Here is a 27,072-nt window from a genome sequence, read left to right as displayed (position 1 = left end):
GTTAATCATTATCACAACAGCAACAGCAACAGCTACAGCAGCAGCAGCAAAGATTTTTTTTTTGTTCTGTTGCAAATTATCATCAAAGAAACTGAGAGATATTTAAATATGAATGGACCGAGCAACGTGAATGATTGCCGCTTTCCGATTCTCATTTTCAAAAAAACGAAAGAAAAAGAGTTATATAATCCGATTATGGACAATTTTCGTCCATTCTTTTTCTTTTGTTACTAATGAAGCTTTCCTGTTGGTAGATAATTTGAATGAAAAAAAAAGGAACAGAAAAGAAAAAGAAACCAATGCAATTCAACAACAGCAACGCAATTCAGCTAGAAAAAATAAAAATTCGCTTGGTTTCTCAATTTTTTTACTTTGTTTTTTTTTCTTTCTTTCTTTCTCTTCTGTAAAACAATATGCCAGAATTATTGGATAGATATCCAGAATATAATTCGGTGCAGATAGAATGACAAACACACACACACACACACACATACATTTTCATGTGTGGGCAAATGTCCAAAACAGAGAAAGATACAAACTCTAAATAACAAAAAAAAAAATCCATGGATTCAAGACGCCATGTCACACACACACACACACACACACACACACACACACACACACACACGCACACAAATAACAAACTAAAGAATGAAATAATAATAATAAAAAAAAACAGACCTAACAGCTATATGTAGTTTTGCGCAATTGGTTGCTGTTTTTGTTTCGTTTTTTTTTTCTTTCTATGTGTACACACACACACACGACAGTGAGGAAAAAAAACGAAAGAAAAAAAAATTCGTTTGAAATAAACTGAAAAATTCGACTTTTTTTTCATCGTTGTTGTTGTTGTTGTTGTTGTTGTTGTTGTTACTGTCATGCAATTTGCTCATTTCATTTGTTCATCATCATATACAATAAGGCATACAATGATGAATTGTGAGTACAAAAGCACTATATGTGTGTGTGTGTGTGTGTGTTCATTTCATTCAAGTGAATTTTACAATGATGATGATGATGGTAGATAGATAGATAGATAGATAGATAATAATGGTGGTAAAGGTTTGATGATCGTGTGTGTGTGTGTGTGTGTTTGAGGATAAAATATTCGTCATCATCGTCACACAATCTTAGGATATGATTTTTTTTCTTTCTTCGCTTACTTATATATCCTGTTTATAAGAAAAAATGAATAAAGAAAGGAGAAAAAAAAATTGAAAATTACAATTGTTGGCTAGCATACAAATACAGACACACACACACACACACACACACACACACATGCATGGATCGTATTTTTTTTTCGTTCTTCATTCATTTCTTGTCACAAAATTTTTTGGTTATTGGGTGTGTGTGTGTGTGTGTATGGAATGAGAATAAAAAGTAAAGCATAATATTAGTGAGCAACGAACCGAAAATTTTTATTATTTTTTTTTCTTTTGGATACAGATAAAACAAAACAAAAAAAAAATTGGGCGTATATTAGAGAGAGAGAGAGAGAGAGAGAAAAAAAAATTACATTTTAATTCCAAGGAAATTTATCGGAAATTTTTTTCCAGGAAACTTTTTTTCCCTCTGTTCAATCTGATCAATTTGATTAAAATGTCGAAATCATTTTATTCAATCATAATCATGATCATCATCATCATCATCATCAACATCATTGTTATTGAACAGCCAATCTTAATTGCATAATAATAATAATAATAATAACAACAAACTTTGAAAGTTTGTTGCATTTTATCACTTGCCAAAAAAAAAATCTTTCATTCAAATATCAAGATAGATAGATAGATAGATAGATAGATAGTTATATATAGGTCCAAGTATTTGGCATCATCATCATCATCGCCATCATCAACATTTGAATTTTTTTTTGTTTTGTTTTTGTTTTCTTTACCTTTTAAGTGTTTCTCATCATCATTATAATCATCATTGTAATGGAAAGAAAAAAAAACTTATCATTATCATCATCATCATCATCATGATGTTTTTTTTTTTACTTTTTCGCTAACCATGATTCTTTGATCATGATCAAAATCCCAAAATACGAAGTAAAAAAAAAATACTTCGTGATATGATGTGATATGCCATGTGTAGCCACCAAACAACAACATTGATAATGGCCCAACAAACATCATCAACAACAATGATGATGATGATGATGAAGGAAATCTTTAATTCAAAACAAAAAATGCAAATTTACCAAAACAGCCAACAAACAACAACAACAACAAAAAAAAAAAGAAAAAAAACCTTGCCAAACAAAACAATGGTTATATATACAAATTAGCAAGGTATATATAATGATGGTGGAATTTATTTTTTTCAAAAACAACCACGATATATGCAATAGAATCGAGCCAAATAGAATTGTGATTATGATGATGATGATGATGATGAGAAAAGGGGAGGAGAACGGCCACTAAGAAATGGGCAAGTCAAGATTTCATTTTTTTTGTTTTGTTTTGTTTTCAAATATCTAGTGTAGCCTAAACAAAACAAAACAGAAAAAAAGGGCTCAAACAGATAATTGGCTCAAAAGAAATTTAGATTTTTTCTTTTGTTCACTACATCACCACCACCACTTTGGGATAATTATTATCCACCACCATTATCATCATCATCATCATATCGTTGAATTCAATGAAGAAAAAAATTCATGTCCATAATACAATTAAAGTGTATCAAAAACGTATTGGCTGGTTGGTTGTTTTTTTTTTTTTTTGGCTGTATCCTCACTATATATGCTAAATGTTAAGATGGAGACTAAGGCTAGGCCATGATTTTTTTTTTTTTTGTTAGGCTGTGTTTTGGCCTGATTGAAAACTAAAGTTTTTATTTTCTCTTCAAGAAATATTCATCGATATTTTTATATATATATAGGATCTATCTATCCATCTATATATTTGTTCATGATGTATGTATAAATGCATGCATGATGTGTAAATAGTATATTATTATGGTGATTAACATTTTGAATAAACATATATAACTATACTATCGTTTCAATATCGATCAGGTCATTTGGTTAGGTCATCATTGATGACTATTTTTGTGTATTTTTTTTTGGTTAGTTTGTTGTTGAATATAAATTTTCTAGTTTTCTAATGTTGTATGGTTGGAATTACTACCATCACCACCACCAATATCATAAAGATATATTTAAATTTGCCAAACAGTATTGTCAAAGTATTAATTATCGAGATTGTTGTTGTTGTTGTTATCGTTATAGTATGAATCCATCATCATCATCATCATCATCATCATTGATTGTGATTTTTATCATTTAACATTCGTGTTTCACACACACACATACACACATATACACACAAAAGCTGAGATTTAATTCTAGATTTGAGAACGAAAAAAAAAACCATAGAGAATCCAAAATAAAGAGACAGAGAGAGAGAGAGAGAGGTAATAGGGATCGGTTTTGATCGTTTCATTTCGTTTCGTTTCGGATAGCTAGCTAGCTAGCTATCAAGCTTGCTAGATTGGATTGGTCGTTCGGTTTCGGTTCACTCGGTTCGCACGACATTCAAACAACAACAACAACAACAACAATAACCGCCATCAACACATTAAAAGAGTGTGTGTGCATGTGTGTGTATGTTTAAGAGTCACGAAATTTTATTTTTCAGTCTATTCCTTTTTTTTCCACTGTTCCGTTTTCATCATCATCATCATCATCATCGTCATCATTTCTTTTTTTTTCTATCCTGTCGATCACATACACACACACACACACACACAAAATAGCAAAAACAAATGTTATGGCCAAAAAAACATAATATAAATTTTCGAGATTTTTTTTTTTTTTGTTTTCATCATACAAGACTTTCAAGGATCCTATAGTTTGTTTTTTTTCTGATCTTTTGATCATCATATCATAGGTCTATATTTATTCATTCATTTTTTTTGGATTTCATTTTTCTGGCTATTTTCATCATCATCATCATCAATGATACAGGAGTGGTGAATGGTTTTCACACACACACACACACACACAAATTCATTGATCGTTGGTCTTCTTCACCAATTTTCCAACGAAAAGCAAATATACAACACACACAGACATATATATACAAAGCAAATAATGTTTTCTATTGACGCATACACACACACACACACATTGATCGAAAATGAAAACGGATATAAAACACACACATATATATACAATTTGAAATTGACATTTGAAAATGTCATATATACATTCAACGCACCCACTAAACAATGATACAATGTATATACATAAATTCGCCTTGCATGCATGTATGCATGCGGATAAGTTCCATTTTTCCCAGAGCCAAAATAACAAAAAAAAAGATGAAAGAATAATTCCACTTTTTTTTATAGAGTCAAAAATTGAATCCAACAAATTAAAGGAAAAAAAAAGTAAATACAAAATTCCATCATAACGACATGATATGTGTGTGATGGGCAAAAATCTATAATTATCATCATCATCATTATGAATCCTGGTTCAAAATTTTTTTTTTTGCTGGTTTGTCCACCAAAAAAAAAAAAAAAAAAGAAATAAATAATTAGCCAGACCAAATCATACCAATTACGAATATATTCAATGACGACAATAAAAAGTCAAATTTGAACCAAAAAAAAAAAAAAAAAAAACAAACAGAACAAATTTTCAACGAATTAGACAAACACACACACATACACACACATTTTGAATTAATGAATGATATGATATGAATTTTAATTTTTTCTTTTTTTTTCACCAAAAATTCGATTCATAATGGTTAGCTGCCAAGAACAAATATGACAACAAAACCAAAACCAAAACCAAAAAAGCCAGTGAGTATAATTTTTGTTTTCAACATTTAATACGTGATTAGAATCCTTTATTATGATCCAAAAAAAAATACTTGAATTGAACCACCACCATAAAATATACAACCAATGAACCATCATCATCAACATCATCAAATGTCCATTTTCAATGTTTGTTCAACAATATATTCATTCATGAATCATTTGCATCCTACTGTCATTTTGTTTTGTTTTGTTTGTTTTTTTTTCTAGCTTGTAGATTCGGATTTCCTATACATTATCATAGTTTGAAGATTTTTATTCTGCCAAAATTCATCATCATCATCGCCATTCCACAGGAACCAGGTGCTGGATGAAAAAAAAAATATTTGTCACTTCAAATAAGTGTTAATCATCATCATCATCATCGTAGAAATTGATTTGTTCCTGAAACAAACACACACACACACACATACAAAGTGAACAACAACAGAAAAAAACAGGTCCACAAATAAGGATTCCGTACATTGAACAGCTGGATTCTTTTTTGGATCCACAGCACAACACAGAAACAGACAGAAATTTCATTTCAAAAAAAAAAAAAAAAAAAATAAATAAATTCAAAAGATGTAATCACGTGAAAAAAAAATCAACTTATAAAAAATAATAGAGTTCTGAATAATTCATAATAGAATCGTCATAATCATAAACCAGCAGCGAAATATTAAAAAAAACTTTATTTCATTTCAACTGAAACCATAACCAAAACCAAAACCAGTCAACGAATCCATCTTAACCGAATTTCGACCGAAAAAAAATTGATGAAAAATTTCCATCAACCAAAAAAAAAACAAACTTTTTTTTCCACAATTCGGCGATATATTTTTTTTTGAGAAAAAAAAGTGATTGATATCGATATCCCCAGTGTGTGTGTGTGTATGTGGTTGACCGCAAAATTGATCTATAAAAAAAAATCTTATCATGTGGTTATAGTGCATCAAATTCTATATCATCCACAATTGATGCGTAACACACACACACACACAGAGAAAGAGAGTATCGATTTAATAATTAATTCGATATATACATTTTCAAGTGAAAAAAAAACCCGATTGTCAACGATTATATATGATAATGATGATGTGGTTTCAAGTTTATACGAAATTGAGTTTTTGGTTACAGAAGAAAAAAATTGAAACGAAAAACCAAAAAAAAAAAAAAAAAACCAAGAAAAACAAAAAAAAACAAAACTAAATATTGGCCATTGATTTGAATGGAAGATGATGCGAATTGATGATGTGAAAATTCAAAGTAATCGTATGACCTAGACCTCCAACAAACTAGAAATCTAGCTAGCTAGAAGAAAAAAAAGGCTTCTACATTTTAATCACATCATCATCATCATGGCCAGATCGATCGATAGATCGATTGATTTCATAATTATTTATTCAAATCTTTGAATTTCTTTTTTTTGTTTTTTGTTTTGCCAAAATCTATATGACCACCATCGATGGAAATTTTTTTCTGTTTTTTTCTCTGGTTAATTGAAAATCTTATTAGCTGATATAAGATTATTTCAGGGATTTTTTTTCGTTGTTGTTGTTGTTGTTGCTGTTTTTCCGGCTTTTTCAATATATCGGATATTAATTTCCAAGCATCCATTGGCTACCGTTGGATTTTTTTATGAATAACAAAAACAACAACAAAAAAAATTGAAATTTTTCATCATCTTTTCATCGTCATCATCCACAATATGCAAATAATAAATGATGATGATGATGATATTATGAAATTAGAAATTTCAAACTTCAAATCTCAGATACAAACACACACACACACACAGATAAATATCACCATCTTTCGTGAAACAAAAATCAAAATCAGAAAAAAAATATGATCAAGCATTACTTGCTGTCTAATATTTTTTTTATTTTTTTATTTTATTTTATTCAGTACCGAGAAACAAACCGTGTGGCCACATGTCTAAGAGATAAAACTGAATAAAAACGATATATATGAAGTAAAAATGAAAAAAAAACAGTGCGCAAAACTGGATACTGATGATCATCATAGGCTTGCCCCAAACACACACACACACACACACACATAATATGTTTCAGGGCCTTTTTTTTGCCAAACATTTTTTCCTATTCGGTTAAAGCTTTGAAAGAAAAGAAAAGAAACGAAAAAAGCAAAAAAAAAAAAAAATTTTTCATCTGGTGATTCATCACTGTCACCAAAATCAAAACAAATACTATACTCAATTTTTTCTTTTTTTTTCATCGTCATAGTTTGTTCGTTTCCAAATAATAATATGGCTTAGAACATTCAATGTGGATATATATACACATCAACAACAACAACAACAACAACAACAACAACATTGGGTTCTTCTTATTCGTCTTTTCATCATCATCATCATCATCACTGATTTATCATGGATATTTTTATATATATCATGTGCATGTAGAGAGAGAGAGAAAGAGAGAATTTTAGACCAAAACTTATGTTATGCTATCATCATCATCATTTGTTTGTACCATAATTTTACTTAGTGGTGTACAACAACAACAACAACAACAACAATTCTATATGGTTGTCGACATTGGGTATTATTAATGCAGAAAAAAAAAATTTCGAGAAAGAATATCTGGCCACTATATGTACAAGAAAAAAAACCGGAATAAAGAATTCAAATTATTCAATTTAGCTTTGAGAGGAATTTTATGATGATAATAAAATTCTGGACAATTCTGTACAATGAAAAAAATGTACGTGGCAAGTTATCATCATTCAATTTAAAATGAAAAATTTGATGAAAATAAGCCAAAGATTAAATATATATGCTAATTATTAGTAGTGGTAGTGGTTGGTGTGCATTATTGTCAATCACCACACACACACACATTTCAAATCAAATTACACAATTAATAATTGAAAACCATTGGGTCATTGTCAAAATGCCATTTTATCAAATATAGCAACATTTGACAAATCAGAAAGAAAAAAAAAAAGAAAAAATCTAATCTTTCAATCTAAGCAAGCAAGCAAGCAAGCAAAAAAAAAGCAATTTGTCGATTGTTTAAAAATCAAAAATCAAAAATAAAAAGACGACACCAATTTGCCATTTAGATTTTAAACGATAGATTAGATAGAAACAAGCTGAAACTTTGGAACTTTGTTACATTCGGGTACCGAAAAAAAAACACACACACACACAAAAATAACAAAAAGGAATAAAAGGCCGTGGCCATGTGTCAATCTTTTTTTTCTGTCAGATATGTAAAACTGTCAAATTATGCATATATATTCAACATTGAAACATTGGAAAATGAACAACCACCACCACCACCACCATATATATGACATGTCATCAATATATCACATACACACGCCGATTGACTTTACTTTTAATATTTACACACACACACACACCGGGTATAAATGTCATTTCATTACAAAAAATGAATGAATGAATGAATGACAGATTTTTGAAGATGAGCATGAAAAATAAAAGGATTTTCAAACATAATCAAATGACGCACACACACACACGCATACGATCCATTGATTGACTCAATCACAAGTATATATTAGTGACTTTATTATTATTATCAATATATCAATATCAATCAAAATATTGAAAATATGGAAAAAAATGGAATATTTTTTTTGGAACACCATGACACACACACACACCAATGACACATTTTCATTTCAATTCATTTTCAATGGGAGAAAAGAAACAAAATTCTTATTAAATCGAGAATCAAGTCGTCAAAACTGTCAACTGTATTCGGTAGTGAAAAAAAAATTTTTCCAAATAGACAGACAGATATTATAATTGACTTGTTGTTGTTGTTGTTGTTGTTGTTGTTGTCGGTGTTTGACATTTCTAAAATTTATATATCATCTTCGGTGACGTGATAATCATTTTGCCATGACACCTTATTATTATTATTTTTTTTTTTCTTATGAAGACAACCACATTTTGTTGTTGAGTTCATAATCACTAGATTGTTATATATATGATTTTTAAAATTTTAACACTTTTTTTTGATTGAACAAAAATTGGAAAAAAAATTCTGCTTCTTTTACTGTTGCTGCTATCCATCATCATCATCATCATCATAATCATCGATTTGAAAATTGATTCATCCATTGAATTGTGGATCATTGTCGAGAGAAAAAAAAATATATTTAACACATTGAATCATGAACAACAACAACAACAACAACAGAAACCACGAAAAAACACAACAAACAAGCATACGTTTGGATTTTTTTTTTAATGACAAAATAATATGGCATTAGGGGAATCAACATCATCATCATCATTCAGTTGAACGGGGTTAAATCGGTATTATTGAATGGCGGCGGTGATGGTGATGATGATGATGATGATGATATTATCAGACTGATACCCGGGGTGGAATGAATGAACCTCGATTCAATGCTCATCATAATCATTGAATTTTTATTATGTTAACATCAACCGAAAAAAAAAAATTTAAAAATCTGTCATTCATATGAGATTCCAGATGATGATGATGAAGAAAAAAAAATCACAAGAATCGCAGAATTACAATGACATAGTAACATTGTTTAACCATATCTATAGAAGATTATTATTATTATATGGAATATAAAAAAAATGGAAATTTTCTAGGGATGAAAAATTTTCGTATTGCCTGTCTGTTTTTTTTTTAAACGTCAAACATCATGGCACACACACACATTTTTTTTGGGCCAAGCTTTAGAGCCCAAACACACACACACACAAATCATCATCATCATCGACATAGAAATTTTATCGACACGCACAGCACCTGCATATATTTGGCCCCTATGTATTTATTATTTGTTCATTTCTTACACACACACACATTTTCTTTTCCACTGCATCTGACAATTTTGGGTATTATACACCATAGTATTACAAATATACAATACAATACATACAGCCATACTGTCGCCTATAAATGATGGATTAGTTTTGCCCATCACATACACAAACATAGCACACACACACACACACACACACTATTTCACTATTTTTATACATGGAAAAAAAAATGAAATGAAAAGACTTACTATGATGATAGTCGAAATTGAACCGAATTGAAACCAAACGAACGGAATGAACACACACACACACACACATGAAACAATGTTGATGCCTATTTCATTCCATTTTCCATTTTCCGATTGTTGTCGTTGTCGTTGTTGTCGTTGTCGTTGTTGTTGTTGTTGTTGTTGTTGTTGTTGGTTGATGGAACATTTTTTTTCTGTCATTGATGTTCCATATATGTGTTCCATTTATTCAAGAAAAACCAAGAACTTTTTCTTTAACATGTACACACACACACACTGACAATAAAATGACATTTGATATTTAAGAAAACACAAATCAAATTTTTCAAAAATTCAAGTAAAAAAAATGGTCAGAATATGTGATAATGATCATCCATTCAAACATTAGAAATCATAAACAAAAAAAAAAAAATAAAAACTACAAACACAACATAACGCCATCTACAATCGGTTGATAGTAACACAACAAAAAAAAAATTTCAACTGTCATGTGCACACGGTAACTTTGGCAAGAAAAAAATGTATGCACAAAGTTGAGTACTAAAACGTGCACACGTGAAAGTATTCAATTTTCAAAATATATATTTGAAAAGTCCGTGTACACATTTTGATTTTTTTTTTCGTTGTTGTTGTTGTTGAATTTCCTGTCCAGTTTGAAACACGTTGTTATTTATTCACACACACAGAGAGAGAGATTTGTTCCAAAAAAAAAATCACAGTCCATTTGTTAATTATATAACCGAATCGAAACTTTATTTTCAAATTTTTAATTGACAATTTTTTTTTGTCAATTAAACTAGTGAAAATAAAGTCATTCACACATCATCAGTAATTTTTTTTTTTTGATTTGATTTGAACTTGAATTTTTGTTCACTTTTTTTTGTTTAACCATTTGTGATCAATTATTGACTAAGTTTTTCTCTATCTATTAATCATTGATCGATTCATCATCATCTAGTGTATTATTAAAATTTATATTGGTCATCAATCAATCGATTTAAATTCAATAAATATATTCAAAAATGGAAATGAAAATGGCCAATTTTGAACTAGATTCATACATAATTTCTTCATCATTACACTCGAATCATGATGATTTTGATTCATATGCAAAATATCGTTCATCATCATTGATAAGTGATATTGATTCACTATCATCGATTAATGATTCACAATCATCATCATCACCAACATTGGCTTCTAATGTTATTGATGATATGGACTCAAATAATAATTATCAATTCAATTTTCGATCATCACAAGAATCATTGTTTGGCTGCTCATCACAAAAGACAACAGCATCATCATCATCATCATCATCAACAACAACACAAGAGACAAATTACTCAAGTTCTGGATATGGTGGCTATGATGACCTATTCGATATATCAGTGTTAAAATCGTCATCAAAATCCACAACAAATGACGATAATTTGATTGGTGGTCATCATCATCATCATAGTAATAATAATGATGATAATCGTACACAGACACGACGTTTGAAAAATCGTGAATCAGCTGCACGTAGTCGACAAAAGATTAAAAATCAATTACAAAATTTGGAATTACAACAAAAACAATTGTTGAATAAAAAACAAGCAATTGCAAATGAAATATCTGTTGCATACAAAGAGATTGATCGAATTGAATCATCATTTTATGATCTGAAAATTAATCAAATTGGTGGTTTAATTACTAAAAACAAAATCAATCATAATGATGATCATCAGAATTACCAACACCATACCATCAATATGATTAATCCATTCAATGTTGTTGGTACTAAGATCAAAACTGAAAAAGATTAACCATTATCATCGATGCCATAATAATAAAAGGCATTCTAAATGCATTTTTTTTGTTTGTTTGTTTGCTATTGTTCTTGCTGACTGACTGTTTTCGATTTTCAATCTATTTATCTATCCATCTATTTATCAATATCTTATGCCTTGAATTTAATCCCTTTTCCATATCAAAAAGAATGTTTCGTTTCGTTTTGTTTCGTTTCACATGATTGTGTTATCGATTTCTTTCATTTATATTTTCTTTATTACATAGAAAAATGTCATATTTTTTTTAAAAATGTTTTAATCAATCAATCAATAATCATATAATCAATAACATTTAATGATAATGTGAAGAAAAATATTAAAAATGTTGATGTGTTGTTGTTGTTGTTTTTTCCCTTCAATAAAAATACAATGAGATATAATAAATAAATATAATAATAATAAATTCCATTTAATCGGTAATTTATACAGTGAAATGAAATGATGAAGAAAAAAAAACAAAATCTCAATTTTTGTTGATAATTTTGTGGTGACTATGGACATGAAAAATCAATGAAGAATCAGATTCAATCATTCATCATCACTTGAAGAATCGATTGAACGAATTCGTTCATTATGTTGTTGTTGTTGTTGTTGCGGTTGAGTATCTTTTGCTTTTGTCGGTTTAAAAGCAACATCTTTATCATTTTTATCACTATGAGAGGATTTCATTCGATTATCATCATCATCATCATTATCATCTGGTTCTTCAATATGTGGAGTTCGAATTAATGAATCATTCTATGTGTTACAATCGAAAAAAAATCGAATGAATTTCAAAAATGTCAAAAAAATCACATTACATTACATTACATTACATACCGTTTTATTGAGCACGCTTGATAATTCAAAAATTTTCACATTACTATCATTCAATACTGTTGTCGTATTGGATCGTGGTCTTGTTAATGATGGCGATGATGGTGCTTCAATAGCTTTTTGTTGTATCATTTTCGGTGCTGTAGGACGTATCTTACGTGATGGATTAAATGTACCACAATATGCACAAATATAGGCAATGTAATCAAATTCATCCGGTAATGCCATACCATTATGTGATGAACAATTTGGACAAATCAATGCATAACGATTATTTGGTCCATCATTGAACATATAATCAATTAATTTTTCCACTGTACTTCGATTTTGTGGCAATATTGGTTTAATTGTACGTTGTCTATAACCTATTGATGGTGTTGTTGTTGTTGTTGTTGATGGTGGTGGTGGTGGTGATAATGTTGGCTGTGTTAATGTTTGCCGAGTCGATGATGATGATGATGATGAAGGCTGTGTCATATAATTACGATTCGATTGTGGTGCATGTGGTAATGATTGCCGTTGTCGATTGTACGTATCGATATTTCGTCGATCACGAATCGAAGTATTAGCAATAGTTTTTGAAGATTCTATTTGTGATAAATTATTCAATGATAACGAAAGATTTCGCAATAATGATGGATCATATTTTTCCAATATACTTTTAGCATCATTAAATGTTTCTGTTTCTTGTACTTTTGATAGAATTTGTTTCTTTTCTTTCAATAATTGCACTAAACGAATATTATTATTTTCAATAATCCAACGAAAATATAAATGCAGATACTTTCGTATTAGATATAAGCTAGATGTAATTTTACAATTATATGAATTTAAAATTAAAAAAAATTAAAATCGAATCATCAAATCACTTGATACTTACAACATTGGTAATGATATTATGAATAAAAATGAATACAATATTGTCATACGATTGACAGTGTTGAATGTAAAATAAATATATGCCAAACCGGATGGATAAATCAATATGAATAGAAAATAAATGAGTGCTAGATAATTTTTTTGCCTTATAAATGCTGTTAATTTATATGTATCAATTTGATGTATTTCGTCTTCAATTGTTTCCAATTGTTCTTTTGCATTATTCTTTTTGCGCTGTGTAAATAAACAAAAACGAAAACGAAAACGAAAAAAAAAATACACATGAACCCAAATTTGTTACTAATAAAATTTAAAAAAAAAACATACCGAATAAAGTAGATTACCCATTTTTTGAACAACAAAAAATTCACATTCGATTCGATATATTGTATGTTCTCTCTTGATATTGATATTGGGTACTTCTGTATATATGGATGGTGATGTGATCAAAGATTAAAGTTAAACACAACACAAAAAAAAGATTCACGCCAATATAATATAATGATTCGAAAGGATTGTATATGGTGGATAATTAATCAGACGTCTATATTGAATATGGTATTTTTTTTAGGAAATGAACCGTAAAAAAACCAGAGGAAAAAAACGTTTTTGTTAAACTAAATTTAGCCAAGCGTACATATTTTTATAAATATAAATTGTGTGTGTGTGTGTTTTGTAAAATATGCGAATTTTTTTTTCTTTTGTTTTTTTCACAGAAATTCACATTTCGGGCTATTTACACCATCGATGGTATCACTAATGTTGCCATAGATGGTATTTTTGTTTCTTCATTTTGTTTTATTGATTGATTTTCGACAGAATTCTTGTCCATTGTTTCAAAATAATGGATCATCTTTATTCTGTTTTTGGTTATGATGTTGCACCATATCATCGACATTTTCTTGAAGATGGGTATAAAATATAGTTGAATAATTGTTTTTTATTTCTTTTGGATTAAATTCATGAATTTTTTTTTCTAGCTCTTCAAATGTCATTTCATCTCTGTCTAATAATAATATTTTGGCATTCACATCGAATTTTGATCTTTTAGATGATTCAGAAGAAAATAATCTACTCAAAACTAGAGTATATGTTGTAGATTTAAATCTACCATATCATCCATATCGGTATGTTAATTAATTTGATGTGTTCTGTTTTTTTTTAAGCAGTTTTTTTTTAACAAAAAGGGTTAAAGATCATGATGAAAACATTACAGTACTGGAATGGGATAATAAAGGTGCTAAACTTTTAATCGGTGATGATATGGGCACCATTGAAATATGGTCAATGCGTGATTTTCTACTTTCCGATTGGCAACGTTTAGATCATCATTCATGTTGTTTTGCCGGTGATCGTATCATTGCCGGCATTTGGTTTCATTCCGGACAGAAAATGATGGTTAATTATGATAAAAAAGATCTGGATGTTCAATATCAGGAAAAATTCAACCATAATCGTTTACAAGCATCTGTCGTACAATTCGGTAATAAACATACCGATGGTTATCTTTGTATCACTAGCACCGGTTTCGTCTACGCACATCTTTTCTGTTCGGATGGAAAAATACTTCAAGAATATGATATATTGAACAATAGCCGAGCAAATATTGAACTAATCGATATTGCCTATATGGAAAATGGATCATTTTTAGTGATGACATCCAACGGTAATTCTCATATGCCAATTCATTGTTTTACCGTTTCTGTTTCTTTGAATTTGGCCGAAAATCAAACACAAAAACTCAAGATTCATTGTCAAACACATGAAAGTTTCAATATGGATTGTGCCTTATTGAATAGTCAATCATCGAATCAATCCGTACATAATTATCCGATTGTAAGTCGATTGAAATTTATAGTTCGAGAATGTCCGGATGCTGCAGTGGTTATAGCATCCGGTAAAAAAGGTTCAATCATTGAATTATGGGAACTATGTAACGTAAATGTTTCTTTCAATAATGTTATAAAAAATTTGAAAAAAATGGATCAAAATCAATCAATTACCGAACGTCGATGGAAATTCAATATGAATACCATTTCAGCTCATTATGTATCAGCTTTATCGACTCCTGCTTCGTTATTGTTCGAAACGAATCCACCATTATCATATATAATGGTAGCGTACACTGATAAAACCATAAAATGTTTATATCGACAAAATCTTCAATCATTAGTTACTGTTGATTTGACTGCAACAACGAATCATTCAAGTCTGAATAATAATGGTACTCGAATGTTCAATCAACAGGAAATGATGTCAGAAAAATTATCGATCATCCGTGATATCCGATTAACATGGAGTAGCTGTGCTATGGTAGCAATTGATTCATTTTCACAGCTACATTTTTTCCGTCTATCACCAATGATTGAACCTTGTAATCAGATGAGCTTAAATTTTGCTCAACTAATGCTTGAATATGCATTAATCTCCGGTAATGATTATTGGGACATATTGATCAGTATTAAACCACAATTTGTCGATATACTATGTGAAAAAATTACCGAAAATTTTTGTGGATCACGACAGCCACCATATGTACAGCAAAAATGGTTCGATAAAGTATTACAACTTAAAGCTGCATTATATCGTTGTGTGAATTCCGGTCCAACATCATACAAGTCGGGCGATTATTATGCTATGAAAATGTTGAATGCGATTGCCGAAACAATCAAACGTTTAATTCGTGCTCGTGAATATCAAGAGAATGAAGGTCCAGCCGAAAAGCTTAGTTCAATGATACAAACAAAACCCGTTTGCACTTCGGATATTCAACAATTTATAACCATTGATAAAGTATTGGTTAAATTGGATTCAAAAGATTTTTGTGTCGAAGCAGCTATTCAACAATCATTTCAACATTTATTACAATGGGTATGCGATTTAGCTTTATATCTTTTGGCATCGATTCCACAACAATGTCATCAGCCACAATTTAGAATACCTGGGGTGAGAATTTGATTTTGATTAATTGTTTATTATTCTAAATTTTACTTTTTTTTTCTCTCTCTCTCTAGTCTGGCCTATTGTTCGATGTTAAATCATTGAATACATTACGAGAATTATTGGTAATCATTCGTTTTTGGAGTCTAATCAATGCCAATTATGTTCCTACTTTCTATAAGATGCATGAAAATATTGATGTCATATCAACGACATTTAAACTATTGTCCAAATTGGTTCTTTCATCGGAAAAAATTGATGAAACAATTATCGATGAATGTTGTGTACTGCCCAATCAGGTTATGATTCATCAGATGGATATTTGTCTTAAATCGATTGGAATTGCAAGCCCTGCATTATTCAGCCATTTTTTGCCATTAATACTACATTATGGTATTGAATCACCATCATTAGAATATACGGTAAAAGTTCCTATCATTGAAGGCACATTCAACATTCATGGCGATCGACGAATTGATGTTCTACGTAATATTTCACTTGGTTATGTGGATGAAAATATTAACGAATTGATTCGGTCATGTACAAGATGTAATTCTGTATCATCAATAAAATCGACAACACGATCACCGGCAGCACGAGCATGGGATCAACAATGGGTGAAAAAATGTGTTTGCGGTGGATCATGGCGTGTACATGCATCGAAAAATTTATCATCCATTACGAATAATAATGATTTTGGTCTGATTAATTTCTCTTTGATGAGTACTACTATTTGATTTTGGTTTTATTCAAATTCTTTTCATCAATCATCATCATCATAATCAATATTTTTTTTCAAGCATCCAATTGTAATGATTCAAGAAGTAGATCAATTTGTAATAATTCTGATTGTATATCTTTTTTTGTCGAACAAATCGATAGATAATATCGAATATCATCAATAATATCGATCGTATCTGTTTCTTGTCTTTGTCGAACCGAATGAGCATCTTCAATGACCAATTGTTTGAAATCATTATGATGAATAAATTGTTTTAAATTTTCGGCAATATATTGTGTGGCTATTGCTTCCAATTTTGATAGATTCAACACACGTGACCATTTAATTATATCGATTGGATTAAAATGGGCAATATTGTTACCAATCACAGTGGCACAATGTCTTTTTAATGATTCAATTAGATAGACATCCGATGCATAAAGAAGATCACATGCTTGATCCAATGTTATATCAACATCATTTGTATAAAGAAAACAAATCAATAATCGAAATAAATCAGCACGATCGTTGATGGTAAATGTAGTACCGGTAGGAATTTTTGTATCGGATTCGCCGAAATGATCACGAAATAATGCAGCAAAATAATCACTACGTCCAGCAAAAAATAATTTATGACAATAGAATAGATGATTTTGCACACGAAACACCACATCACTGGCCATTTGTAATATTTTCAATTCATTTACATTGATATCGAAATTTTCATCTTGATCAATAATCAAATCCATCGGTAATGTTGTTTGAAATAATTTTCTATAATCAAACAAAATTGGAAAATCCATATAAATTGTAACATTTTTTTGCCGAAATGATGATCGTAATTGTTTTTGTAATTCTTGTATTCGACATTCAATCATATCGTTTATTTTTTCCATCTGACATTGTCGAAATAATCGACAAACATCGTCACGGATTTTGTATGAAAATTCCAATATTCCAGTATAGAGAAAATGTAATAATATTTTAAATGCATCCGGATTTACATGTTCATTTTTAATATGAATAACATTTCTATCTTTCCATTTTCCAATGAATTTTTGCCGAAAATATTCTGATCGTATCATCAATATATAACGATGTGCTTTAAAAGTTTTTTGATGAACATAAAATATAACATCAGCATAATCTGAATTATCCAATGATTTACGAAGAAATTCATCATAATCATTTCGACGAATAACTTTTTTACTAATTATTTTATATTCTTTCAATAATAATTTTCTTATATCATCAGTCAATGCACCATAAACACAACGTTCACCATCAAATGTTTTAACATCACATTTGGCACCATGTTCAATAAGAAAACGTACCACATTCAAATGGCCACAAAGACATGCATAATATAATGGTGTTGAATCGAATTTATCACGAAAATTAACATCAACATCTTTGGTTTCGATCAAAGTTCTAGTTGTAGATATATTTTGAATGAGAAAAAAAAGAACAAACAAAATTATGATCACACACACACACACACATTTATGTCTATATCAATTACTTACTTGAGGGTTTCGAAATCACCCAATTTACAAGCACGAAACATTCGAGAGATATCCATTTTTTTTTAAATTTTGTTCTGTTTTGTCAGTCAAGACTTTTTGGTCAAATAGGTCATTTGTGAGAAAAAAAAATCCAATATATTGGAACGTGATGCATATATGACATATTGATGATAATCACCAGGATATATATGATAATCATCATCTTGATGATGATTATTTTGTCATGATTTTCGGTTTTGTATGCATTTTGCCGATGACATGTACCTAAATCAGCTGCACTTGAAGAAAAAAAATCCAATCTTGAATCACGTGCTTTGTTTTGATTATTATTATCAAAAAAAAAAAACAGTGTTTTTCAACCGTTTGGTGGATGAATCGAGAATAAAAAAAATGTTTGTCAAAATTATTGATCATTGATTTTCATCTAATCATATTAATTCAGTTGAGTGTTCAATAAAATCTGTATCAACATTGGATTCATGTGACAAAGATTAATTTTACCCGGTTTTATCGATTAAATCTCAGAACGGTTGGAGAACACTGATTTGATGGAAATATCCTAATCGTTGATTACCACTATTTATTATATGCTAGCAGCATATATTATTGGTGCACATGTGTGTGTGTGTTTTTGTTTATACAGACACAACACAACACAACACAACATTCGAATGGAATCCAACCTTCATCAAATGATGAAAATATCATCGAAACTGAACACCGATCATATGTTCTCGTCATTATTATCATCAAAATTGTGGTAAAGAGAAAGTGAATTAAATATTAGAATGTGTTGTTTTGTAATTTAAACGATTTCATAATCATAATTTTTTTTACCGTTATCTTCAACGAAAAAAAAAATTTTGCCATTCATCTTCATATATATATAGATTGATTTCGTACGTCGAATCGAAATCGGTCGAACACCAACACACAAATAATAATAATAACAAAAACAAGAATTTCAAGTCATGAAATTTGTTTGTTTTAGTTCTGTGTGTGTGTGTGTAAAAAGAATATCATTATGATTCTATTTTACTTGAAATTCGTTTAAAAATTATTGAAATCAATGTAAGCATTGTTTTTTTTTTATTTATTTGGTTGAATGCCAAGTACATTTGTTACCATTGTTATTCATTATCAAATGTCTGAAAAGTACACACACAAGACACACACACAGCATGTATACACATTCTTGACGATGATCATGATGATGATGATAATAATTCGCACACGTTTCACCTTCAATTCAAAAAAAAACCTTCTGATTGGAATAGAATCAACGATTAAAGTGAATGAACAAATAGGATGTAATGGTAGTTTATTTTTTTAATACCACACTATTTTTTTTTTAAAAATTCTTTTCACATCGATATAAAAGAAAAAATTTTTTTTTTAATTACCATTTTCTATTGTTTTCCCAATGTGGGTTCAAGATTCATATATTTTTGTATAAATTTTTTTTCTGCTTTATCACTTGTTTATTTTATTAAATTATTTGTTTGTTTGATTAGATTTTTAATGGTACATTTTTTTTATTATTAATTTCATGTCTGTTTTTTTCATTTCATTTCTCTGATATCGAATCATCAAATTTGGGCCAATCATCATCATCATTTTTATCATTTGATCGATCAATCAGTCGAACATAAACGAAGCATAAACGGTGATCCTTTCTGGTTCAACAACAACAACAACAACAATCAGCAAATGTACACAAGCACACACACATACAATAATTAGTGTCTGTTGATTATCTTTTGATGCTTTACTGGGTTTATGATTGTCGTTGCCGTCGTCGTCGTAGATTTCTTCTTTTTTTCAAGGCATACATACAAAAAATTTATATCACATCGGTTCACAGATTCCCTAAATCATCATCATCGAAAAAAAAATACAATAATTATTATATAATTGAATTGAATTTCAACATTCAAAACAAGAATTCATTTCGAATTGAATGTAATTGAAGTGTGGTGTTGTTTTTTTTTTTACTTTTTAAAATTCATAAAGAAAAAATTCTCCAATCGGTCAATATTGAAAAAATTCAGAAAATTTTGGCCATAATTTGAAAGAATTCAATGACCGTAAGGGTAAGTCAAATTTATTTATCAAATTGTAGATTTTAATTTAATTTTTTTCTCATTATCTTCTGAAATTTAGTCCGATAAGAAATTGACCCATACAGAACGAGTAATCACGTCTCTAATAGCTGGAGCATTGGCAGGCGCAATGGCCAAAACGGCCATTGCGCCATTAGATCGTACGAAAATTTATTTTCAAACACAGAATAAAATGTTTACATTTCCCGGTGTGATGGATTTTCTATTGAAATCATATCATGAATCCGGTATCACAAGTCTTTGGCGTGGAAATTCCGCTACAATGGCACGTGTTGTACCATATGCAGCCATACAATATTCAAGTCATGAACAATTTAAACATTTATTACAAGTGGAAACAAATGATCAAAAGTAAGTTGTAAAAAATTTGATTCAATTTCGACATTTTTTATATATTTTTTTTAAAAACCATGGTTGTTGATAGGAGAGCACATCCACATCGTTCATTTATGGCCGGTTCATTAGCTGGTCTTGTATCGACTGCATCTACCTATCCATTGGATGTAGCACGTGCACGTATGGCCGTATGTAGCACGTATCCAAGTCTTACACAAGTGTTCCTTCGTTCAATTAATGAAGGTGGAATTCTTTCATTATATCGCGGTTTCATTCCAACAATTTGTGGTGTAATACCATATGCTGGTAGTAGTTTTTTTACATATGAAACCCTTAAACGATTGCATTATGGTTTGTATTTTTTTATTATGCTTGTATATGATCAGTGATGTTTTATTTTATTTTTGGCCCACACGTAGATTATTACGGCAATAATGATATACATCCATTATTACGGATGTTATTCGGTGCCATAGCTGGTCTATTTGGTCAATCAGCATCATATCCATTAGATATTGTAAGAAGACGAATGCAAACACAACATGGTTATGTTGAGCTTGGTATAATTGGTACAATGAAAAAAGTTGTCACTGAAGAAGGTTTCATACATGGACTATATAAAGGCTTGTCATTAAATTGGGTGAAAGGTCCTATTGCTGTTGGTATAAGTTTTACATCATTCGATATGATATATAAATTTTTATTGACTGTTTATATTGATGAAATTCAAACATCATCTTCATCATCATCATCATCTGCGAAAGTATCAAGTGGTGTATGAAATGATGAAACGTTAATTACATCAAAGATTAAAAACAAGCATACATCATCACCCTTGAAATTCTCAACTAATGAATTGTGACTAGTCAAATTAATCCTTAAAATGATTTTTATTTTCTTTCTTTCATCTAATTTTGACCAAATCAAATGAAAAGCTTCGCCATTTTAATCAACCAACCAACCAACCAATAATCTTCATAGAAGACAATCATGGAATTTACAAATTAAATTACAACAACAAAAAAAAATCACTCAAAATATTTAAATAATTGAAAATTTTACAAAAAAAAAACAGAAAAGTTTGTTATATTTGCATGCTTCAAGCACACACAGTAGAAGGAAATTTATTATCATCATTGTTTTTTTTTTCTCAATTGTAATATGAAATTTGCCATGTCATTGTTGTTATTGTAAATAAAAAAATTTAATTTTCTGTTATCATTTAGGGAAAAATTCAATGGCTGAAAAAAATCAAGAAAATTTCCTTGGTAAACGTGTATATATACGTCCATGATGTATGCGTGTGTGTGTGTGTATGGTGTTTGGTGTATCATTTTTCGACTGTTATTAAAATGATGATGATGACGGCAGTGTTCAAACAATTGTTCACAGAGAAAAAAAAAGCAACGTCAGCTGGTATAATGTGTTATGCGAGAACCCAAAAAATAAAATAAATAAATGTTTACCATATAAATGGTGGATGTACTCATCTCATCACGAGTTTATTAAATGTGAATTAAAACATTGCTTTGTGGAATATATATTGAATATAATCTATAAAATTCTGTTTCGTAAAGAAAAAACGATGGCCAATTCATCGAACAACAATGTTAAACCCATATTACAGCAACAATCCAGTATAATTGATGAATTGGATAAGATTGAAAAATTTTTTCAACAATTACAGAAACCAAAAAATTTATATGAAATACGTGATCGTGCCCATAGATTTTGTCAACAAAATCTTGATAGAAAAATTGTCCTCATTACGGTAATTAATATGACCTTTGTTCATTTGTTTTTGATTCATATGATTTTTTTTTCTTGTTCATATTAGTCTGGTGGTACAACCGTTCCGATGGAACATAATACTGTACGATTTATTGATAATTTTAGTGCCGGTACACGTGGTTCTGCTTCAGTCGAGTAAGTGTTATGGATTGATTTAAAAGAATTAATTGATTGATTGATTGATTGATTTTTATTAGATATTTTTTTGATACAAATAAATATGCTGTCATCTTTTTGTATCGGCAAAAATCATTGGAACCATTCTCTAGACACTTTGATGGATTATTATCGAATCTTAAATATGATCCAACGAATGATCGAATTGAAGGTTTGATTATCCATTATTGATTTCTGTCAATCACTTATTGACCGATTATCTATTTATTCATATTCATGTCAAGTATCCGAAAAGATTCGACCAAAACTTGTACAAATATTGACAAAAATGAATGAAACATCTAATCGTTTGTTGAAGATTACATTCACAACATTATCCGAATATTTATTTATACTTCGTGAATTGACTGCTCTATTGAAACCATATGAATCACGTGTTATGCTCTATCTTGCTGCTGCTGTTTCCGATTTTTACATTCCACCCGATAATATGGCTGTACATAAAATTCATTCGAATGGACCACTGCGGCTACATTTTGAAATGGTACCAAAAATTTTACGACCATTAGTTAAATTTTGGGTACCAGATGCTTTTGTTATTTCCTTCAAATTGGAAACCGAAGCCGAAATATTGTTGGAAAAAGCACGTGAAGCATTGAATCGTTATGGACATAAATTAGTCATTGCAAATGAATTGAATACACGTAAATGGAAAGTTATATTAGTCACAGCTGATGAATCTGAAGACATTGAAATTGATCCAAATTCAAATCAATTAGAAATTGAACAATTAATCGTAGCGAATGTCATACGAAGACATGAAAAATTTATTGACAATCATCGTGAACAGAATTCATTGAAAAAATGATCATGATCAATGATGAAAATTTTCGATTTATTATTAAAAACACGATGATATATGATGTTATTTTTGAATTATCATTGATAAATTTATATTAAATTTTGATGGTTATTTTTTAAAAATCATTTTCTTCAGCTTGTTTTTATGTAGAATTGTTGAGTGGATGTTTAATATCTTTCTCTACAGATTTCATCATTCATTTACTACGTCGTTTGAGATGGTCTATGGTTTTTTTTTAGGTTATGGCACATGATAAAAACATTTCAATCACAAGTCGGGGTTCCCTATCATATGTCATTCATAGTGTTAATAAAATGACTGTGGCGTTCTCATCATCAAATATTTTATTATCAAAAATTTATCACATTGATGAAAAAAAAATACTACAGATATGAAACAAAGAATTTATATATTTTATTAATATTAAAATTAGTGGATGATAATAACACAATATTGAATTGCCATTATTGGGGCTAGTGGTGTTTTGTTGTTTTTCTACAAATTGAACAAATTATCATTATAAAATCAATCGAATCGATAATCATTTCTGTAATGCTTTGAACATTTTTTCCGCTTTCATTGCAACCTGTACGTTGCCTTTGATTTTTAATTTACCGGCCATAAATGCATTTGCTGCTTTCATTTCACCTTTAGCCAATTTCATAAATGTCTTTTCATCAGTAATCATTGTTACATCAACATCTTTCGGTGCTTCATCAATTGGTTCGATTTTCAATGGCCGTGATGAATGTGAATCGAATAGAAAATTTTTACCAGATATACAGAACACCATTGTTGCATTGATTTCATTTTTCAATTGATCTGATATCAATGGTTTAGCTTTTTCAAATAATTTCATTGTCTCCGAATCTGAACCATCGGAAAATGATCGACAATTTTGGCCAATAAATGTATTTCGAATTGATGTGGATGGTAAAATTATCTTATGGCTAATAATCGAATATTGATTAATCGAACATTTCATTGATGATGCCGATCGTATTATGGCAATCAATCGAGAGCTATTTGTAAAAAAAAGATTTGATAATCATTAGTAGTGTAAACATTTATGGTAATCAATTGATTTTCGAATACCTTGAATTTCGTAAGTAAAACATTTCTTCCAATAGCAGCTAAAAAAAACCGAACCAAAGCTGAAAAATAATCAAAATTTTTCACACTCAAGATATAAAAACAATAAAGTAAATTCAAGTAAACTCGAACTATTGAATGTTCGCTCAATGACACGAATTCATAAATATTCACCTTTCATATAGTGGGTTCATTTTTAATTCGGTTTTTTTTTGTTATTTCAAAATTTAATTTTTTCCTTTCTCAGTTGAAAAAAAACGGTCAAATTACAAATAAAAATTAATTTATGAAGCAAATCGATAAATTGATTATGAAATAATTCCAATATAAAATAAATGATGATGATGGTCAAATGCTATTATAGTGAAATGATAATAATGTGATTGTTGAATATATTTTTTTGGGGGTTATCGAAGCAATTTTATTGTTTTGGTTCCAGCAGTTCCACACATTCTCACGGACATTTACGTTCCACTTGTCCTTTTCCTTCTTCTTCATATTCTTGTTTGGAAACCCACATTTGTTGAAATGAATTCTTAAAAACAAAAGCAAAACAATTAAAGAATATAATAAGTATAAAAAGAAAAGGAAAAAAACTATTTACCAAAGAAGCCAATATTGATCCACCAATCCAGGATGCATAACGACGTTCAGATGTTGAACTTGGTATGATTAATTTATATCGCATACTCTGTATTTTTTTATGTGAAAAAAAAACATTTTAGATTAGATATGAATGTCTGTGTGCGTGAGAGAAAGAGAGAAAATGATTAAAAAAAATTTTACATACAGCTGGAGTTTTTGTTGTCAAATCTCGATTTAATCGATCAGTAAAACCACTGATCAATGTATTACCACCAGTAACAATAACTGAACCATGTAATGATGAACGTACTTCTAGATCACATAATCCAATACTTTGTGTGACAATCTGTGACATTCCCATTACAGTAGATGTAAAGCCTTTGATCTGTGATGTATCGAATAATGCTTCGGGAATTAGAAAACGATCCGATGTTAGATCCATATTGTAGCCATTTGGAAATTCATAATGTATGGCTGGCATCGTTTCGGCAACATCTTTATTATAAGCAGTATCACCGACTTGTAATGCTGATGCTTTAAAGTCATGAATCGTTTCGTTGATCATATAGTTTCGCCAGGATTTTGTCAAATTATCCGGAATGTTTGACCGTTTTGTCCAACGTGCTGGTTCACTTTCTTTAACAGTTTCTTTCGATGCAATCATATAATAGGGAACGATATCAATATTCTTTTCATTGAAATATTGTTGACATTGATTGGTGACAAAATTTCCAGCCAATGGTGATTGTATGATAGCCTGTTGTATTACATAACCATCATGTACAGGAACAGCTGATGTTTGATTCTGTCCAGAATCAAGAACAACACCGGTAGCACGTCCATTAGCAAATGCTGCTAATACAGCATTTTTGACCAAGAAAAATGCAGGTATATTGTATTTTTCAAACATTAATTCACATAATTTTTCACGTTTACTACGAGCATTCCATGGTGCTTCTGAAAATAATACGGGATGTAAAGATGCATCTAGATTTAGATGTTTTTTATAGATATGATCAAGCATTTTTTCGAAAAGATCCCAATTTTCGACTGTAAAAAAATGAAAAAAGTAAGATTCATTTCATAAATAAAAATAACTCTGTTGATTATCTTACTCATTCCATCCTTTAGAAATGTTGTCAATTCCATATGAGATCGAGGACTTTTTATACCCGGTGTATCGAAAATGTATCGACGTTGTGTTGAAGTGATGTTATTTGCATTGGTATCATATTGAGAATCAATGTCCATTTTAATATTCGATTCGGATGGATCATCAATGTAGCCAATTAATGATGGAACATCAGTTTTTGGACAATCTTCACCAGCGAAACCGGCACGAAATGAATGATGGCCAGCATCGAATACTAAAGCGCCCATTTCATCTTTTTTTTCAAATCAAATACACAATTAATCTATATTTTAAGGATTTCAATTTGAATTTACTCACCACCACCGTATATACCACCACTCATGATTAATTTATAATGATAAATTATGCAATAATTAGGGACAAATGAATTTGAAAAAAATCTTTTGTTCGAAAAAAAATCGTTGTTTTTGTCGACTATTTCGACCAATTTTG

At 29.7% G+C, this 27,072-nt stretch overlaps 8 protein-coding genes across 10 annotated transcripts; 4 read left to right on the top strand and 4 right to left on the bottom strand.

The window, feature by feature from the left end:
* Positions 1–10,551: 10,551 nt before the first annotated feature.
* On the bottom strand, positions 10,552–14,057 carry Lnpk (zinc-ribbon metal-binding protein lunapark). Its single transcript, XM_047053272.2, has 4 exons — positions 13,722–14,057; positions 13,396–13,628; positions 12,519–13,317; positions 10,552–12,437 (listed from the first exon to the last, which is right to left on the bottom strand). The coding sequence occupies exons 1-4, from the start codon at positions 13,740–13,742 to the stop codon at positions 12,228–12,230; spliced, it is 1,263 nt and encodes a 420-aa protein (XP_046909228.2). The 5' UTR covers positions 13,743–14,057; the 3' UTR covers positions 10,552–12,227.
* Positions 10,890–12,087, top strand: LOC124490724 (uncharacterized). The gene has a single exon (XM_047053274.2). The coding sequence runs from the start codon at positions 10,890–10,892 to the stop codon at positions 11,673–11,675; it is 786 nt and encodes a 261-aa protein (XP_046909230.2). The 3' UTR covers positions 11,676–12,087.
* A 64-nt stretch (positions 14,058–14,121) lies between the features above and the next one.
* On the top strand, positions 14,122–17,885 carry MED16 (mediator complex subunit 16). Its single transcript, XM_047053270.2, has 4 exons — positions 14,122–14,306; positions 14,375–14,521; positions 14,582–16,340; positions 16,409–17,885. Exons 1-4 carry the CDS (start codon positions 14,239–14,241, stop codon positions 17,069–17,071), a joined length of 2,637 nt encoding a protein of 878 aa, XP_046909226.2. The 5' UTR covers positions 14,122–14,238; the 3' UTR covers positions 17,072–17,885.
* Positions 16,380–18,847, bottom strand: LOC124490721 (ankyrin repeat and BTB/POZ domain-containing protein 1). Its single transcript, XM_047053271.2, has 2 exons — positions 18,582–18,847; positions 16,380–18,486 (listed from the first exon to the last, which is right to left on the bottom strand). Exons 1-2 carry the CDS (start codon positions 18,635–18,637, stop codon positions 17,130–17,132), a joined length of 1,413 nt encoding a protein of 470 aa, XP_046909227.2. The 5' UTR covers positions 18,638–18,847; the 3' UTR covers positions 16,380–17,129.
* Positions 18,848–19,099: 252 nt separating this feature from the next.
* DPCoAC (dephosphocoenzyme A carrier) lies at positions 19,100–22,273 on the top strand. 3 transcript variants are annotated; one of them, XM_075734558.1, is made up of 5 exons: positions 19,100–19,652; positions 20,224–20,674; positions 20,745–21,055; positions 21,129–21,391; positions 21,460–22,273. In XM_075734558.1, the coding sequence occupies exons 2-5, from the start codon at positions 20,663–20,665 to the stop codon at positions 21,819–21,821; spliced, it is 948 nt and encodes a 315-aa protein (XP_075590673.1). In that variant the 5' UTR covers positions 19,100–19,652; positions 20,224–20,662; the 3' UTR covers positions 21,822–22,273. The 3 variants fall into 3 exon arrangements, with proteins under 3 accessions (XP_075590673.1, XP_075590675.1, XP_075590674.1); XM_075734560.1 differs by lacking the exon at positions 19,100–19,652 and adding an exon at positions 19,665–19,897; XM_075734559.1 differs by lacking the exon at positions 19,100–19,652 and adding an exon at positions 19,665–20,105.
* Positions 22,274–22,379: 106 nt separating this feature from the next.
* Ppcs (phosphopantothenoylcysteine synthetase) lies at positions 22,380–23,935 on the top strand. The gene is made up of 4 exons (XM_047053269.2): positions 22,380–22,811; positions 22,878–22,966; positions 23,029–23,159; positions 23,233–23,935. Exons 1-4 carry the CDS (start codon positions 22,521–22,523, stop codon positions 23,814–23,816), a joined length of 1,095 nt encoding a protein of 364 aa, XP_046909225.2. The 5' UTR covers positions 22,380–22,520; the 3' UTR covers positions 23,817–23,935.
* Positions 23,936–24,202: 267 nt separating this feature from the next.
* LOC124500613 (uncharacterized) lies at positions 24,203–25,076 on the bottom strand. Its single transcript, XM_047064706.2, has 2 exons — positions 24,906–25,076; positions 24,203–24,832 (listed from the first exon to the last, which is right to left on the bottom strand). The coding sequence occupies exons 1-2, from the start codon at positions 24,926–24,928 to the stop codon at positions 24,352–24,354; spliced, it is 504 nt and encodes a 167-aa protein (XP_046920662.1). The 5' UTR covers positions 24,929–25,076; the 3' UTR covers positions 24,203–24,351.
* Positions 25,077–25,107: 31 nt separating this feature from the next.
* Positions 25,108–27,070, bottom strand: Bap55 (Brahma associated protein 55kD). Its single transcript, XM_047053879.2, has 5 exons — positions 26,938–27,070; positions 26,603–26,872; positions 25,693–26,537; positions 25,507–25,593; positions 25,108–25,437 (listed from the first exon to the last, which is right to left on the bottom strand). The coding sequence occupies exons 1-5, from the start codon at positions 26,960–26,962 to the stop codon at positions 25,357–25,359; spliced, it is 1,308 nt and encodes a 435-aa protein (XP_046909835.1). The 5' UTR covers positions 26,963–27,070; the 3' UTR covers positions 25,108–25,356.
* Between the last annotated feature and the right edge of the window lie 2 nt (positions 27,071–27,072).

The sequence above is a fragment of the Dermatophagoides farinae genome, chromosome 10, assembly GCF_024713945.1.
Source record: "Dermatophagoides farinae isolate YC_2012a chromosome 10, ASM2471394v1, whole genome shotgun sequence".
In the NCBI taxonomy this organism is placed as follows: domain Eukaryota; kingdom Metazoa; phylum Arthropoda; class Arachnida; order Sarcoptiformes; family Pyroglyphidae; genus Dermatophagoides; species Dermatophagoides farinae.
Note: the sequence above shows the minus strand (reverse complement) of the source record. Positions and strands in the feature narration are given on the sequence as shown.

Bases quoted from the DNA above. Each gene is read 5' to 3' on its own strand.
- LOC124500613 (XM_047064706.2), bottom strand. From the start codon at position 24,928: ATGTTTTACTTACGAAATTCAAG. The intron at 24,833-24,905 runs GTATTCGAAAAT...TTTTACAAATAG, and splicing joins TTTTACTTACGAAATTCAAG to CTCTCGATTGATTGCCATAA.
- MED16 (XM_047053270.2), top strand. From the start codon at position 14,239: ATGGATCATCTTTATTCTGTTTTTGGTTATGATGTTGCACCATATCAT. The intron at 14,522-14,581 runs GTATGTTAATTA...TTTAACAAAAAG, and splicing joins CTACCATATCATCCATATCG to GGTTAAAGATCATGATGAAA. The intron at 16,341-16,408 runs GTGAGAATTTGA...CTCTCTCTCTAG, and splicing joins CACAATTTAGAATACCTGGG to TCTGGCCTATTGTTCGATGT.
- DPCoAC (XM_075734558.1), top strand. The intron at 21,056-21,128 runs GTAAGTTGTAAA...GGTTGTTGATAG, and splicing joins GTGGAAACAAATGATCAAAA to GAGAGCACATCCACATCGTT. The intron at 21,392-21,459 runs GTTTGTATTTTT...GCCCACACGTAG, and splicing joins CCTTAAACGATTGCATTATG to ATTATTACGGCAATAATGAT.
- Ppcs (XM_047053269.2), top strand. From the start codon at position 22,521: ATGTACTCATCTCATCACGAGTTTATTAAATGTGAATTAAAACATTGC. The intron at 22,812-22,877 runs GTAATTAATATG...TGTTCATATTAG, and splicing joins GAAAAATTGTCCTCATTACG to TCTGGTGGTACAACCGTTCC. The intron at 22,967-23,028 runs GTAAGTGTTATG...GATTTTTATTAG, and splicing joins CGTGGTTCTGCTTCAGTCGA to ATATTTTTTTGATACAAATA.
- LOC124490721 (XM_047053271.2), bottom strand. From the start codon at position 18,637: ATGGATATCTCTCGAATGTTTCGTGCTTGTAAATTGGGTGATTTCGAA. The intron at 18,487-18,581 runs GTAAGTAATTGA...ATCTACAACTAG, and splicing joins GGTGATTTCGAAACCCTCAA to AACTTTGATCGAAACCAAAG.
- Bap55 (XM_047053879.2), bottom strand. From the start codon at position 26,962: ATGAGTGGTGGTATATACGGTGGTG. The intron at 26,873-26,937 runs GTGAGTAAATTC...TTGAAAAAAAAG, and splicing joins TGGTGGTATATACGGTGGTG to ATGAAATGGGCGCTTTAGTA. The intron at 25,594-25,692 runs GTATGTAAAATT...AAAAAAATACAG, and splicing joins TGACAACAAAAACTCCAGCT to AGTATGCGATATAAATTAAT.
- Lnpk (XM_047053272.2), bottom strand. From the start codon at position 13,742: ATGGGTAATCTACTTTATTCG. The intron at 13,318-13,395 runs GTAAGTATCAAG...AATTACATCTAG, and splicing joins ATAATATCATTACCAATGTT to CTTATATCTAATACGAAAGT. The intron at 12,438-12,518 runs GTATGTAATGTA...TGTAACACATAG, and splicing joins CAAGCGTGCTCAATAAAACG to AATGATTCATTAATTCGAAC.
- LOC124490724 (XM_047053274.2), top strand. From the start codon at position 10,890: ATGGAAATGAAAATGGCCAATTTTGAACTAGATTCATACATAATTTCT.